The following is a 12,576-nucleotide window of genomic DNA, read 5'->3' as shown; positions in this document are numbered from 1 at the left end:
GAAACAGTCTGTCAGATGTCACTGCATTCCAGCATTGCCGGTAGCTTAAAGAAGTTTTCTGGGATTTTGATACTGATGACCTATTCTCTGGATAGGTCATCTGTATCCGATTTGTGGGGGTCCGACACCCAGGACCCCCACTGATCAGCTGTTTTGAGAAGGCACCAGCACTCCTGCGCCACAGCACAGCACCGTACAACTGTAGAGCGGCTGTGCTTGGTATAGCAGCTCACCCCCGTTCGCTTTTATGCACCTTCTTTGCACCTGAAATTGCTCAGGTTAGGGTGCGTTCAAATCACCTTTTAGCTTTCCATTTTTCTTATCAGAAGAACAGAATAATTAAAGGGAAAAAAAAAAATCGATCTGTTATTTTTATCATCAGTTATGATCAGTTTGAGTCACTTCCCGCAGTACTTTTTCTCCCATCAAAAATAACTGATCTCTGACGGAAGTGACACAAACTGATGTTCAAAAAGAGATGGATCAGTTATTTTTAGTGCAGACTGATGCTCAAAATAACAATTGTTCAGTTTTTCTGACGAATCAGAAGAACAAAAAGCTAAATAGTGATGTGAACTCACCTTTACAAAGTTACATTATTTATGCCACGTTTCATGCCACTTCTAGCCTCATTTATCAAAGTCAGAGGATTAAAAAAAAGCTGGAACAGCCTGCCGGAACTCCTAACAACAGTCTGAAACAGGCACAAGACACATGTATAACTGCCAAATTTACCAGATTTATTAAGATGTGGGAATCTTTTTACAAATTAGGAGCAATTTTCACCAACTACCCTGTCTTCAACCATGCCCACATGACACAGCCAGGATACGACTGAGAAGCGTTAACAGTGCGGCTTGAACTGCACGCCAAGCAAGCCCCGGCCGTATTCAATGAACTCATAAGAAACAGACTGTTCACTGTTGATCCCTAAATAAACAATCTGGTTCTAATGAGTTCATTGAATACCTCCATAGTTTGCATGCGCAGCTCAAGCCATGTTGCAATCACACCACGTGGCGTACTCTCAGTTGCCACAAAATATGCAATTATTAAAAGGGTTGTCCCACATAAAATATTCTACAGTTTTCAAACCAGTACCTGGATTTGAATACTTTTATAATGGCATGTAATTAAAAATTTTGTATAGCCACTTACTCAACAAAATGTATCTGTATAGTGCCACCTGCTGTTTTTTCTTTTTCTAACTTCAGTGTCCATCTCACTGAGGTGGACGCACATGCTCACTTCCATTCTTCAACTGCATCCAGCAATGGGAGCAATATATGGCCCCACCTTTGGATCCATGTGAGGTACAGGGCTGGCCCTAGCTTTGTTAGAGATTGCCGTGTACTGTATGGTGTTTTTTTTTTTTACATTAATCATGGGATAACCCCTTTAATGGGCCTTATGCAAATGAATTGTTAATGAGTAATAACTGAGTGACAACTCTCCTGAGAGTGTTTAATAAATACCATTATTCCCCATAAAGTAATAACCTTTTCTTAGAACTCTGTATTGAGCAATTCTTCTGTTACTACTCCTGGAAAAGTATGAATAGATTACTGGTTTCAGGTTGAATTATCTGTAGGCTTTTGTTTTTTAGTAGAAGTTCTGAATTGTAATTACCACGTCATATTTAATGCGATAGATACACAATAACTGCCTGATAAGAGAAGATGAAGACCTAGCAGAAATACGTTTTGGGCCTAGCGTCACCCCAGAGGGAGAATCACAACCAACAGGCAAGTATCACATTGGTACTCATATATAAACCTTTATGCGTTCTTGTTGCTGTATGTTATACTGATAGCATGCAGCACTTTAGTGAACCTCTTTTTGTACCTTAAAGGGGTTGTCTGAGATTTTGATACTGATGGCCTATCCTTAGCTGATCTACTGTTTAGAGAGGCTGCCAGCACTTGTGCCAGAGCTGCGCCCTCCACACTGTTTAGCTGCACGCCGTTTAACTTATAGCAGTGGTGCCGTGTAACTACAACTGCTCGTTCCGTTCGCTTAGATGGGGCAAGCAGTTGTAATTACCCTGCACCACTGCTACAAGTTAGGCGGCGTGCAGTTAAATATTGAAGAGGTCACGGCGCTCACATGAGCACAGTGGCCTCTTTAAACAGCTGATCAGCTGGGAGATGGACCCTCGCCGATCTGATACTGATGACCTATCTTGAGGATACAGCACTGCACAACCCCTTTAACTGCCCGAATGAACGGCCACATGAACAATCGGAACACTTGTGCAGCCGTTCATTTACATGGGAAGATGAACTGCCAACAAAAGTTTATTTTTATGCTAAGATAAAAGATGCAATTAGCTGACCAACCAGCTTCTCTGTTTGGCTAATTGATGAGAATTGTATACAGATAAGTAATCCAGAAACAAAGGGGGGAATTTATCATTCCCCCACACCAGTTTTCTGGCAGAAAAAAGTTTTGTACAAGTAACGTTTCTCCTCCAACCTCTCCATCTTCCCAAAAAGGGGGAGCAGAGAGGGTGGAGGCAGTGGGCTTGGCACATTCATTTGCTTTTACGCCAGTTTTCTGCCATAAAAGACAACTGAAACCTACTGTATGCCAGACAGGCGCTGGTGTAGACTCCACATTAGGCGCACAGACTGAAGGAGATGTGCCTCGTCATAAATTAGGCGCATATACCAGCAGCGCAGGGGAAGATCTACAATAAGTTTCCCTCTAAGTTCCTTTGGCCATTAATGACCCTGTAATAAGGGCTCATTCGGACGAGCAATTTTCACATCTGTGTAGTGTCCGAGTGTAAAACGGAGATCACAGAACTGAACACTTACTGATTAAAGTCAATGAGCTAATTCACGTGTCCGATCTTCTTCATGGACAATAATTCTGTTCACACAAAATTGCAGCATGCACTTTGTTAGCTTGATTTTCACACTAGACTCACCCATTAAAGTCAATAGGTCCAAGAAAAAATGGATATGAAACAGACGCCATCCATGTGTGGCCTGTTTGCGCAAATGATTGCAATTAAACACTGGGTGGCCAATCTTCCACTTTTTTGACAGATGTGAAACACAGATGACATACTGATGCCATGCAGGAAAAACAAAATGAAAACACTCAGGGACAAAACCGATTAAAGACATATGGGTGATGGTTTTTAGCAGACAGAACATGGCCGATTTTTAAATCGCTGATCTTATTGAGCCTGTGAAAGGCCCTTTAGTTTCTCGATTACATTGTTACTTTGGTTGACTCATGTCCATCAAGTTGGACTTACAGGTGAAACTCGAAAAATTAGAATATCGTGCAAATTTCATTTATTTCAGTAATGCAACTTAAAAGGTGTAACTAACATATGAGAGAGACTCATTACATGCAAAGCGAGATGTTTCAAGCCTTTATTTGTTATAATTTGGATGATTATGTCTTATAGTTTATGAAACCCCAAAGTCACAATCTCAGGTACCCTTTGCTCAGGGGGTATGGTTTAATTAGCTGACTAGAGTGTGACACTTTGAGCCCAGAATATTGAACCTTTTCACAAAATTCTAATTTCAAGCTGAATTAATGCAATTCCTTTTAATTTGCATTACCGAAATAAATGGACTTTCGCGCGATATTAAAATTTTTCGAGTTTCACCTGAATGTTGCTCCAGGAAATCAGGAATGGAATGTGTTACCCATCCTATTTAAATCAGTTTCCAAAAGGGTGTCACACGAAAGATATTCTCTGTTGCCAGATATATAATTATCTATTCCCTTATGTAAAGCAAGAAGGTATCAGTCTTGTGTAAGAAGATGGCATCTGAATACCTAAAAATGATGTTATCTTTAATAGATCCGGATACTGCAATCTTTCAACTGCAGCGTTTAGCGATTATAGAGATGTGCAGTCACTGACAGTGATACCTCAGCTTTTATATTCTGCATTGTATATAACCAATGTAAACAAGCAAATATCATAAATATATTGATATCCTCATGGTGAACATGCAAAACGTCTTTCATGCTATTTGCAATTAATTCATACTTACGTAGACAGGATGAAGGTCAACTCCATACATTTCAAGGGATTTGGCAACTGACAAATAATTTGATTCCGCTACAGCAGGTACCTGACCCCTGCAAAAAAAGAGGGATAAAATATAACAGTTAACATAATGGCTTTGTTCACATCATTATGGGCAAGTTCATAAAAAAAACTGGCAACTTAAAAGTATATGTCTGCATTGAGCAGCATCGGGGCTAGGATTAGGGGTGCACACCCTGCTATTGCACAGGGTGCATCACATCACTGCTGTAGTAGGTGCCAGTGGTCTAGATGGCTACTTCAATTTTCACAACAGCATCAGAATTGCTGATTGGCAAAGGGTTGCCTTCTCCGATGAGTCACGTATTCTGCTTCATCAAGGGGATGAACATTAGCATGTCAGGAGAGAAACATGAGAGAACAAACACCCTGCACCCATTGCTGGAAGATTACAAGCTGCTGGTGGCAGCGTTAGTGTCTGAGGAATGTTTTCGTGGCATTCTGTGGGTCCACTCATCCATGTGGAAGGCACTCTCAACCCATTGGGGTATGAATCCATCCTTGCACATCATTGACACCCATACATGCTGATTGTCTTACCTGGGGTGGATAGGATCTTCCAGTAGGACAATACGACATGTCAAAACGCTAGAAATGTCAGACGATGGTTGGACGAGCATGACCATGACTTCTACACTGGCCCCCTAATTTCCCTGACTTAAACTAACTGAACATCTGTGGGACCAGTTTGATCATTGTGTTCGCTCTAGGCATCCTCCCCCATGGACCCTCCAGCAGGCGTGGGATGCGCTGTAGTCAGCATGGTTCCAGATACCTGTGACAACCTGCCAGGACCTTACTGAGTCACTCCCAGCCTGTCTAGATGCTGTCAGTCCTGCACACGGCGGCTACTCTGGATATTAACTGGTGGTCATAATAATATCACACAACTGCGTATATCAATTACAGAAATAAATAACCAATATTAGACTAACTGAACAGTCTGAAATTCAAGAGATGGGAAACTAAGGTGAGTAAATCCTCCAAAGATCTACTGCTGTGCCAGAATATAATGTGCAACCTTGCTTGAATCATGACCACAGTTGACATATCAGGAATTTTTACAAATGACTGAAATTTCACTGCAGTTGATTGGAATGATGTATTAACACCCTTAGGCACAAAGTACATTTGTAGATATATCTGACATTTACATAAGTAGGACCCGGTCACAGTAAGTACACGGCTTATCTTGCTCATCAGAGTTTTCACAATAAACTCAATTAGTGAAGGGAGAGGAGAAGCAATCAAGAAAATCAGGGAAGCAATTATTGGCAACAGAGACAAACGTATAAATAAATTACAGGGGCGCACTTAGAGGGAGTTTATGTTTGCCCAGAAACCCCTCCTAATCTGTCCTAGAAAAATTTCTTCTATACAGAAGCCTCCCCTCTACACTCAAACGTAGAAATGCCATATTAGACAGGAGTAGGAAGGCGCCTGTTCAGCTGTCACTAGGACGCTCGAGGGGGACAGGACCCCACTAAATGTATGACGACCACCCAATTCTCCCCAATGGCTAATGTTGGGGGAGTTAAGGACTGGGCATACTGGATTTCAACTGACCAATCTTTTTGTTCTCAAGAGCTGCCCCCCCGAGCCAAGTATGCATATGTATAGGAAGATTGGCAGAGTTTGCAGAGTCAATATCTTGGCTTAGCTTAAGGCTTGTGTATTAGACAGCCAGATCAGGCAGGTGATAGTTGGGAGGGAAGCGTTCCTTCCCGGCAATCGCCTGCTCGTTAGCGGAGGAGGCCGGTGCTATTACATGCAGGGATCTCCTCCAGAGTATGGGGAGTAGTGACCACCAATGCCATTGCTCTTCCCTATACTAAATCATTGTTTGAGGGCAGCAGATCGAGATTAGACACCATGATCTGCAGCTTGCAAACGATGATTTTTAAACCTGGATTGTTCATCAGATAATCGGCGGCAGTATTACACTGCAAGATGATCGCTAAAGTGTGTTACTATGAACACTCGTTAGCGATCATCTGGCAGACAATCTGGCCCTCTAATACAGCCTTTAGTAGTGGACAAATAATTATATTTGCAGTGAAATGCAAACAATGCTGTAATCTACATATGCCATGAGGCATAACAGATGCATCCAAGAATATTGTAGCTTTAATAGTCCCAGAAAACCTCTTTCACTTATCTAGATGATTTTGGTGGAATATGCCTACTGGCTACTGTTAGGGGAAATAAGGAACAGTAATTTTTTTTTTTTTTTTTATGTGTGTGTCTGGTAGAGGCTCTCTCCCCCTTTTGAAGTAAACAGGAGCACTCTGCTGATCCAAGCAGACAACTACGTACATGTAAGGGCACCATCACAGCCTGCCTATTGGCAAATTACAAAGACAAGAAGCAAGATATACTTCCATCCTCCTCTCTAATCTCTCCTTATGGACGTATCGGTTAATCAGAAAAAGATCCAACAGGAGTTTAATATTGATTGCCTGTCCTCATAATAGGTCATCAATATCAGATCATTGGGGTCGGCTTCCAACACTCTCGAAGATGAGCGGTTTGTGGGTACGAACAAAGTAGCAGTACTCATCATGCTGCTGCTTCCATGCTTCTGCCCCTTAGGGCATAAGTTCTCACATCCAGACTTTTAAGGGGCTACTGCACGAGCCTACAAATCTTTCCCCAGTCAATGGTTAGGGTGCCCTGGGAATTTAAAGCTCCCTGTCCATGCAGAGGGTGCCTGAGCTTTAGGTTCCTTGGTGACCAGCAAAGGTGCAATTCCAGTTTTAGTTCTGTTCATGCTTGAGTTGACCCTTTCCCTATGCCATGTCGGTGTTCCTGCCAAGTATCCAGCCTGCCCTGCCTGTGTCTTCTATAACAGCCAGCCTGTCGGTTTGTCCTCTGTCTTCACTCATCTACACTACAAATGTGGAGTCCGGATCTAGTAACCTGCATGTAAAGCCTTAGTGACCGCTCAGACTGCTACTGCTGTTTTGGTACATTTTCTGTACCCCGAGCTCCCAGCACCTGAATCAGATCCGGTTGCTTCCCTGCAGCAAAGACCAGATCACTGCACATGGGTTAAAGGGTGAACACCAGGGGAGCACCATAACTCCTTTAGGGTTAGCCCTACGCCAAAACAGCACAGTGGGTCCACACTTGCTGATCCGTAACAAATATTCCCTTCAAAAGAGGTTTTAAATAAAGCAATATTCTGGTTTTAACAATCTATTTTTGTACAATGTTATATAAGTTATATAGTTTTACAATATTTGTATTTTTTGTACTAATAACTTGGGGCTTTCAAGATCTCTGCTGTTGTCTCTGAAAAGCAACTTTCATTCTTTACTCCAGTCCGTGGTCATGTGATGGATGACAGCTGCATGGCTCATTGCAAGAAATATAGAAAGTATGCCGGAAAATGGGATTGCTTCATTTTTCATAAAATTACATTTATTTGCTGGCACGGTAATACCCCTGACCAACTGATTCTTTTTTTTGTTAACTTCTTCACCCTTTCCTTGACCTACAAATTGTCATTACTAGGACGAAGGAAAAGCACATTTTCAGACCATACAGCAAAAAAAAAAAAGGGCACCTTCGGGCTCTATGCCATTAAACATAGGAAAAAAAATGCCAGTTTTCCATGTACTTTATTAAGAAGTCTTTTTTACCTCTGAAAACCATTCCACCTATAAATCAACACACACAGCCCTACTAACAAATGTTTGTGTAGCATGCTAATGCTCGACAATATCCTTTATGTAGGAGAAAGTCTGATCCGGCTTAAAAAATACACTCTCTAAAAGCGTTAACAGTATACTTTGTTTTCCATGAGAAGTTGAACTGTGAAAGGTCAGTGAAAGTGAGCCATTAGTATGCTAGCCATGAGGCATTCCTGCATTGCCAGAGGTCCTGCAAATCACATTTGAGCATTTAATCCGAAAAACAGATGAAACAAAAAACTGAGCTACAGTTGAGATAATAGTTCATACCAAATTTTACCTACTAAGCATCATAATATATTTTATGAATGGTTTTATTCTATATGTTTATTGCATATCTTTTACAACCCTAATTCCCAAAAAGTTCGGACACCGTGTTAAATGTAAATAAAAACAGAATGCAATGATTTGCAAATCTCAGACCCATATATTATTCATATTAGATCATAGAGCACACATCAGTTGTTGAAATTAAGACTTTTTACTATTTTATGAAAAAAATTTACTCAGGCAGCAATGCATCTAAAAAAATTGGGATGGGGCAACAAAAGGATGGAAAAGTAAGTAGTACTCAGAAAAAAACATTTGCGACTAAGTCACATGACTGGGTAAAAAAAGAACACGTTAGAGAAGAAGAGTCTCGCAGAAGCATAGATCGGTAGAGGTTCACGAATCTGCGAGAAACGGTGTCTCAAAATTGAGGAACAATTTTAGAAAAAACGTTCCTCAAAATTGCAAAGACCTTGAATATCACACCATCTACAGTACATAATTATCAAAAGATTGAGATAATCAAGAGAAATCCATGTGCATATGTGCATAAAGGGACAAGGCCAATGGTCAATAGAGCCAGGGATCAATGGGCCCTCAGGAGGCATTGCATTAGAAAACAGACATGATTCTGTACTGGAAAACACTGCATGGGCTCAGGAACAAAAATCATTGTCTGAACACCGTTCGCTGTGCTATCCACAAATGCAAGTTAAAGCTGTATCATTCAAAGAAGTAGTCACAATGTCAACACAATCCAGAAACACTGCCGTCTCCTCTGGGCCAAAGCTCACTTAAAGCGGAGTCAGAATGGAAAACTGTTCTGTGGTCAGATGAATCAAAATTTGAAATTCTCTTTGGAAACCACGGATGTTGTGTCCTGCAGACACAAGAGGAGAGGGACCATTCAGCTTGATATCAGTGCACAGTTCAAAAGCTTAGATCTCTAATGCTATGGGATTGCATCAGTGTCCATGACATGGGCAGCTTACACATTTGGATGCTGAACAGTATATGAAAGGTTTTAGAACATATGATCCCTTCCAGACATCTCTCTCAGGAAAGGCATTGGATATTTCAGTAAGACAAAGCTAAGTCTACTTTCACACTCGTGTTTTGGCTTTCCGTTTGTGAGATCCGTTCAGGGCTCTCGCAAGCGGTCCAAAATGGATCAGTTTGCATTTTAATGCATTCTGAATGGAAAAGGATCCGCTCAGAATGCATTAGTTCAGACTCCATTCCACTTCGGAGACGGATACCAAAACGCTGCTTGGATCCGTTCTGAGCGGATGCAGATGGTTGTAGTATCTGAACGGATCCGTCCATGACGGATCAGCACAAAACGCGAGTGTGAAAGTAGCCTAAACCACATACTACATCCATCACAACTGCAAGGCTTCGCAGAAGAGGAGTCCGGATGCTGAATTGGACAACCTGCCGTCCAGACCTTTCACCAATAGAAAACATTTGGAGCATCATGAAATGAAAAATCCAGCAAAGAAGACCCAGGACTGTTGAGCAGTTAGAATTCTACACCAGACAAAAATGGGACAACATTCCTCTCCCAAAGCTCCTGAAATTGGTCTCCAGTAGGGCTGCAGCTATCGACTATTTTTGTAATAGAGTATCTTACCGATTAATCCAACAATTAATCGAGTACTCTAATAACAAAAAACTAATTACAAGAACATTTTCTTTTATAAAAACTCATCAGCTCCCCCCAGTGCCATCTGCTGCCCCCCAAGTGCCATCAGATTCTCCCCCAGTGCCATCAGATTCTCCCCCAGTGCCACCATCTCCCCCTCCTAGCCATGTCCCCAGCGCCAGTGAAATAAAATACTTACCTCTCCTGTAGGGGAGCCGCTCCACAGCTCGTCCATCTTCTCCGCACGCTGCACTGGGACCGGACGTCACACAGCGTCAGGTCATAGTGCGCACTTATGTGCGCTATGTCCTGGCGATGTGTCAGGAGGACAGCGCAGTGCAAGCCAGCGGGGGACCATGGAGCGTGAGTAATAGCAGGCTCTTCACTCACGCTCTGTGGTCAGATGACACAAACTAATACTCGATGCAAAAAATTTGCATTGAGGATTGATTTTTTGGTGTCGAGTTACTAGATTCAATAGAGTAATCTTTTCAGCCCTAGTCTCCTTATTTCCCAGACATTTACAGACTATTGTTAAGAGAGCATGCTACGCAGTGGTAGACATGGCACTGTCCTAACTTTTTGAGATGTGTTGCTGTTATTAATTTCTAAATTATTTTTTCATGAAATGGTAAAATGTCTCACTTTCAACATCTGATATGTGTTCTCAGATCTACTGTGAATAAAATATGGGTCTATGAGATTTGCAAATCATTGCATTCTGTTTACATTTATTTACATTTTATCAGCGTCCCAACTTTTTTGGAATTGGGGCTGTATATAAAAAGTGTGTTAGTCCCTAGCAACATAGACAGAATCACTAGAGAGAGCTAAGCCTCCTGGCATTACCACATCAAGAAGGGTATCACACGGTATTAGAATTTCAGGATGTGACCCCTGAGGAATCTTACACATGTAATTTGTACAGGTCACACAGGGCATACAAGATATTCTCACTCAGAGTCTGATGTCCTAGGTTTTGAAATTTGGCTGAAAAAGTATACCTCCTGTTTCGTATGGAAAAGAAAGCTCGGCTTACCATCATGATATTTTCTTCAATAAAAGTACTTAACAAGTTTTGCTGTCTTTCAAGGATACTGCAGCGCAGATAGAAGAATACTGTGCCACAGAGTTACCATATGGTGACACAGAGGGTGTCTACAGGTTCATATTTTAGATGTGTTTTCCAACCAAGTGATGGCACATTCCTTGGTAGGGTCTGATGGCCCAAACCCCAACAGTCCTGAGAAGGAAGGAGCTTCTAGTCAGTGGCTAAGTGCTGCAACACATTTCCGTTAGCTGGAATGAGGCGGTATTGCAGTTTTCTGAATAGCGGATTGACAGGAGCATGGCTGTGCAGGAGAAAATCTGACAGAACTTCAGGTAAGGACTCTCTTGAACTGGTGGTCTCGCATCACTGCACTTTCAGATATATGGCCTGATTAGCGAATAGCTATTACTAATCATCATCTGATCTCCCACAATGAGAAAAACATATTACAACTCATCCATTACAAGATATCTAATGTAGCTACAAAGTTGCTTAAAGGGGTATTTGGTAGTTAGATATTATCCTGTATACACTGGATAGGTGACAAGTAACGGATCGGTAGGGATCTAACGGCTGAGACCTGAGGTCCTGTACTCCTGTCCTAATGGAATGGCAGGTCATGCATGTTCCCTGCTACTCTATTTATTCTCTATGGGATTGCTGGAGATAGCTATGTGCAGCACTCGCCTATATCCGGCAGTCTCGCACTCATTCACTGGGGAGGTCAGTGTCATATTTACATGCGTCCACCATTACATATAGTGCATCAGATCAGCTTCTCAAAGGGCACTACACAAAAGCCCAAAATGTTGCAGATTTATCAATAAAATCTGAAATAATTGTATCCAGGCAACTCTGTACTGTCCATTTACTGTGGAAATATGGATACTCTAATGCTATGGCAGAACGGGTTAATTGGGACATGTACCAAACACAGATCATTTAGATTGACAGTATTGTTGTCTCCCTATAAACATTTATATGGGGAAATCATCTGGGACTAGCATGGATACAATCACTCACCCCCTGATCCTCAGCCCATGTAAAAGAGTCTTAAAGGGGTTTTCTGAGACTTATTAACTGATGACCTATCCCCAGGATCAGTGGGGGTCCGACACCCAGAACACCTCCCTCCCGATTAGCCGTTTGAGAAGGCCTCAGCACTCCTGTGAGCGCCACGGCCTTCTTGCAGCTTAGCCTGGCTATCATCATCACGTTCATCGGTCACATGGCCTAGACGTAGCTCTGTCCCATTGAAGTGAATGAGGCTTAGCTGTGACACCAAACACAGCCGCTATACAATGTACGGTGCTGTGCTTGGCAAGTTGCTAGAAAACCACAGCGGTCCCAAACAGCTGATCTGTGGGGGTCTCAGGTGTCGGATCCCCACAGAACAGATACTGATGACCTATCCAAGAGGTAGGTCATCAGTTAAAAAGGCTTGAAAAACCCCTTTAAGCTACTACCAGACACCTCTCACGTGTTGAGGAGCAATAAAACTTCACTGCTGACCATTTACAAGTGACTACTTCAGCAAGTAATGTATTTTACATTGATTCTTTCTGCATTCATTCCTGTTTGTCTGACAGTGCTGGTTTTGCCACAAGATGCAAAAAAAAAGTTTAATTCCAAGTTGTGATAACGTTATGAAGAAAGAAAAAAACTTCACAAACCCTCTCGGGCACAAAATGCAATAACACAGACTGGTTTCATATGGTAAGAAAAAAAAGTGGTAAACTCCATAAAAAAAAGCACAGCAAAAAAAAAAAAAAAAAGTATAAAAAACTAAAAGTAAATGTCTGGCGTTCACTGCAGTGATATGCTTTCCTCCAAG

General features: G+C 41.8%; 1 protein-coding gene across 2 annotated transcripts in view; it reads right to left on the bottom strand.

Moving 5' to 3' along the window:
• Positions 1 to 12,576, bottom strand: part of EPB41L4A (erythrocyte membrane protein band 4.1 like 4A) — a 251,276-nt gene that overhangs the window by 90,732 nt on the left and 147,968 nt on the right. For both annotated transcript variants that reach the window (XM_044275942.1, XM_044275943.1), the window contains one exon: positions 4,026 to 4,113. In XM_044275942.1, coding sequence (XP_044131877.1) covers positions 4,026 to 4,113 — 88 coding nt within the window. The remainder of the gene's footprint in view (positions 1 to 4,025; positions 4,114 to 12,576) is intronic.

Source organism: Bufo gargarizans, chromosome 1 (genome assembly GCF_014858855.1).
Source record: "Bufo gargarizans isolate SCDJY-AF-19 chromosome 1, ASM1485885v1, whole genome shotgun sequence".
NCBI classification, from domain to species: domain Eukaryota; kingdom Metazoa; phylum Chordata; class Amphibia; order Anura; family Bufonidae; genus Bufo; species Bufo gargarizans.
This window is presented reverse-complemented; position numbering and strand designations above follow the sequence as displayed.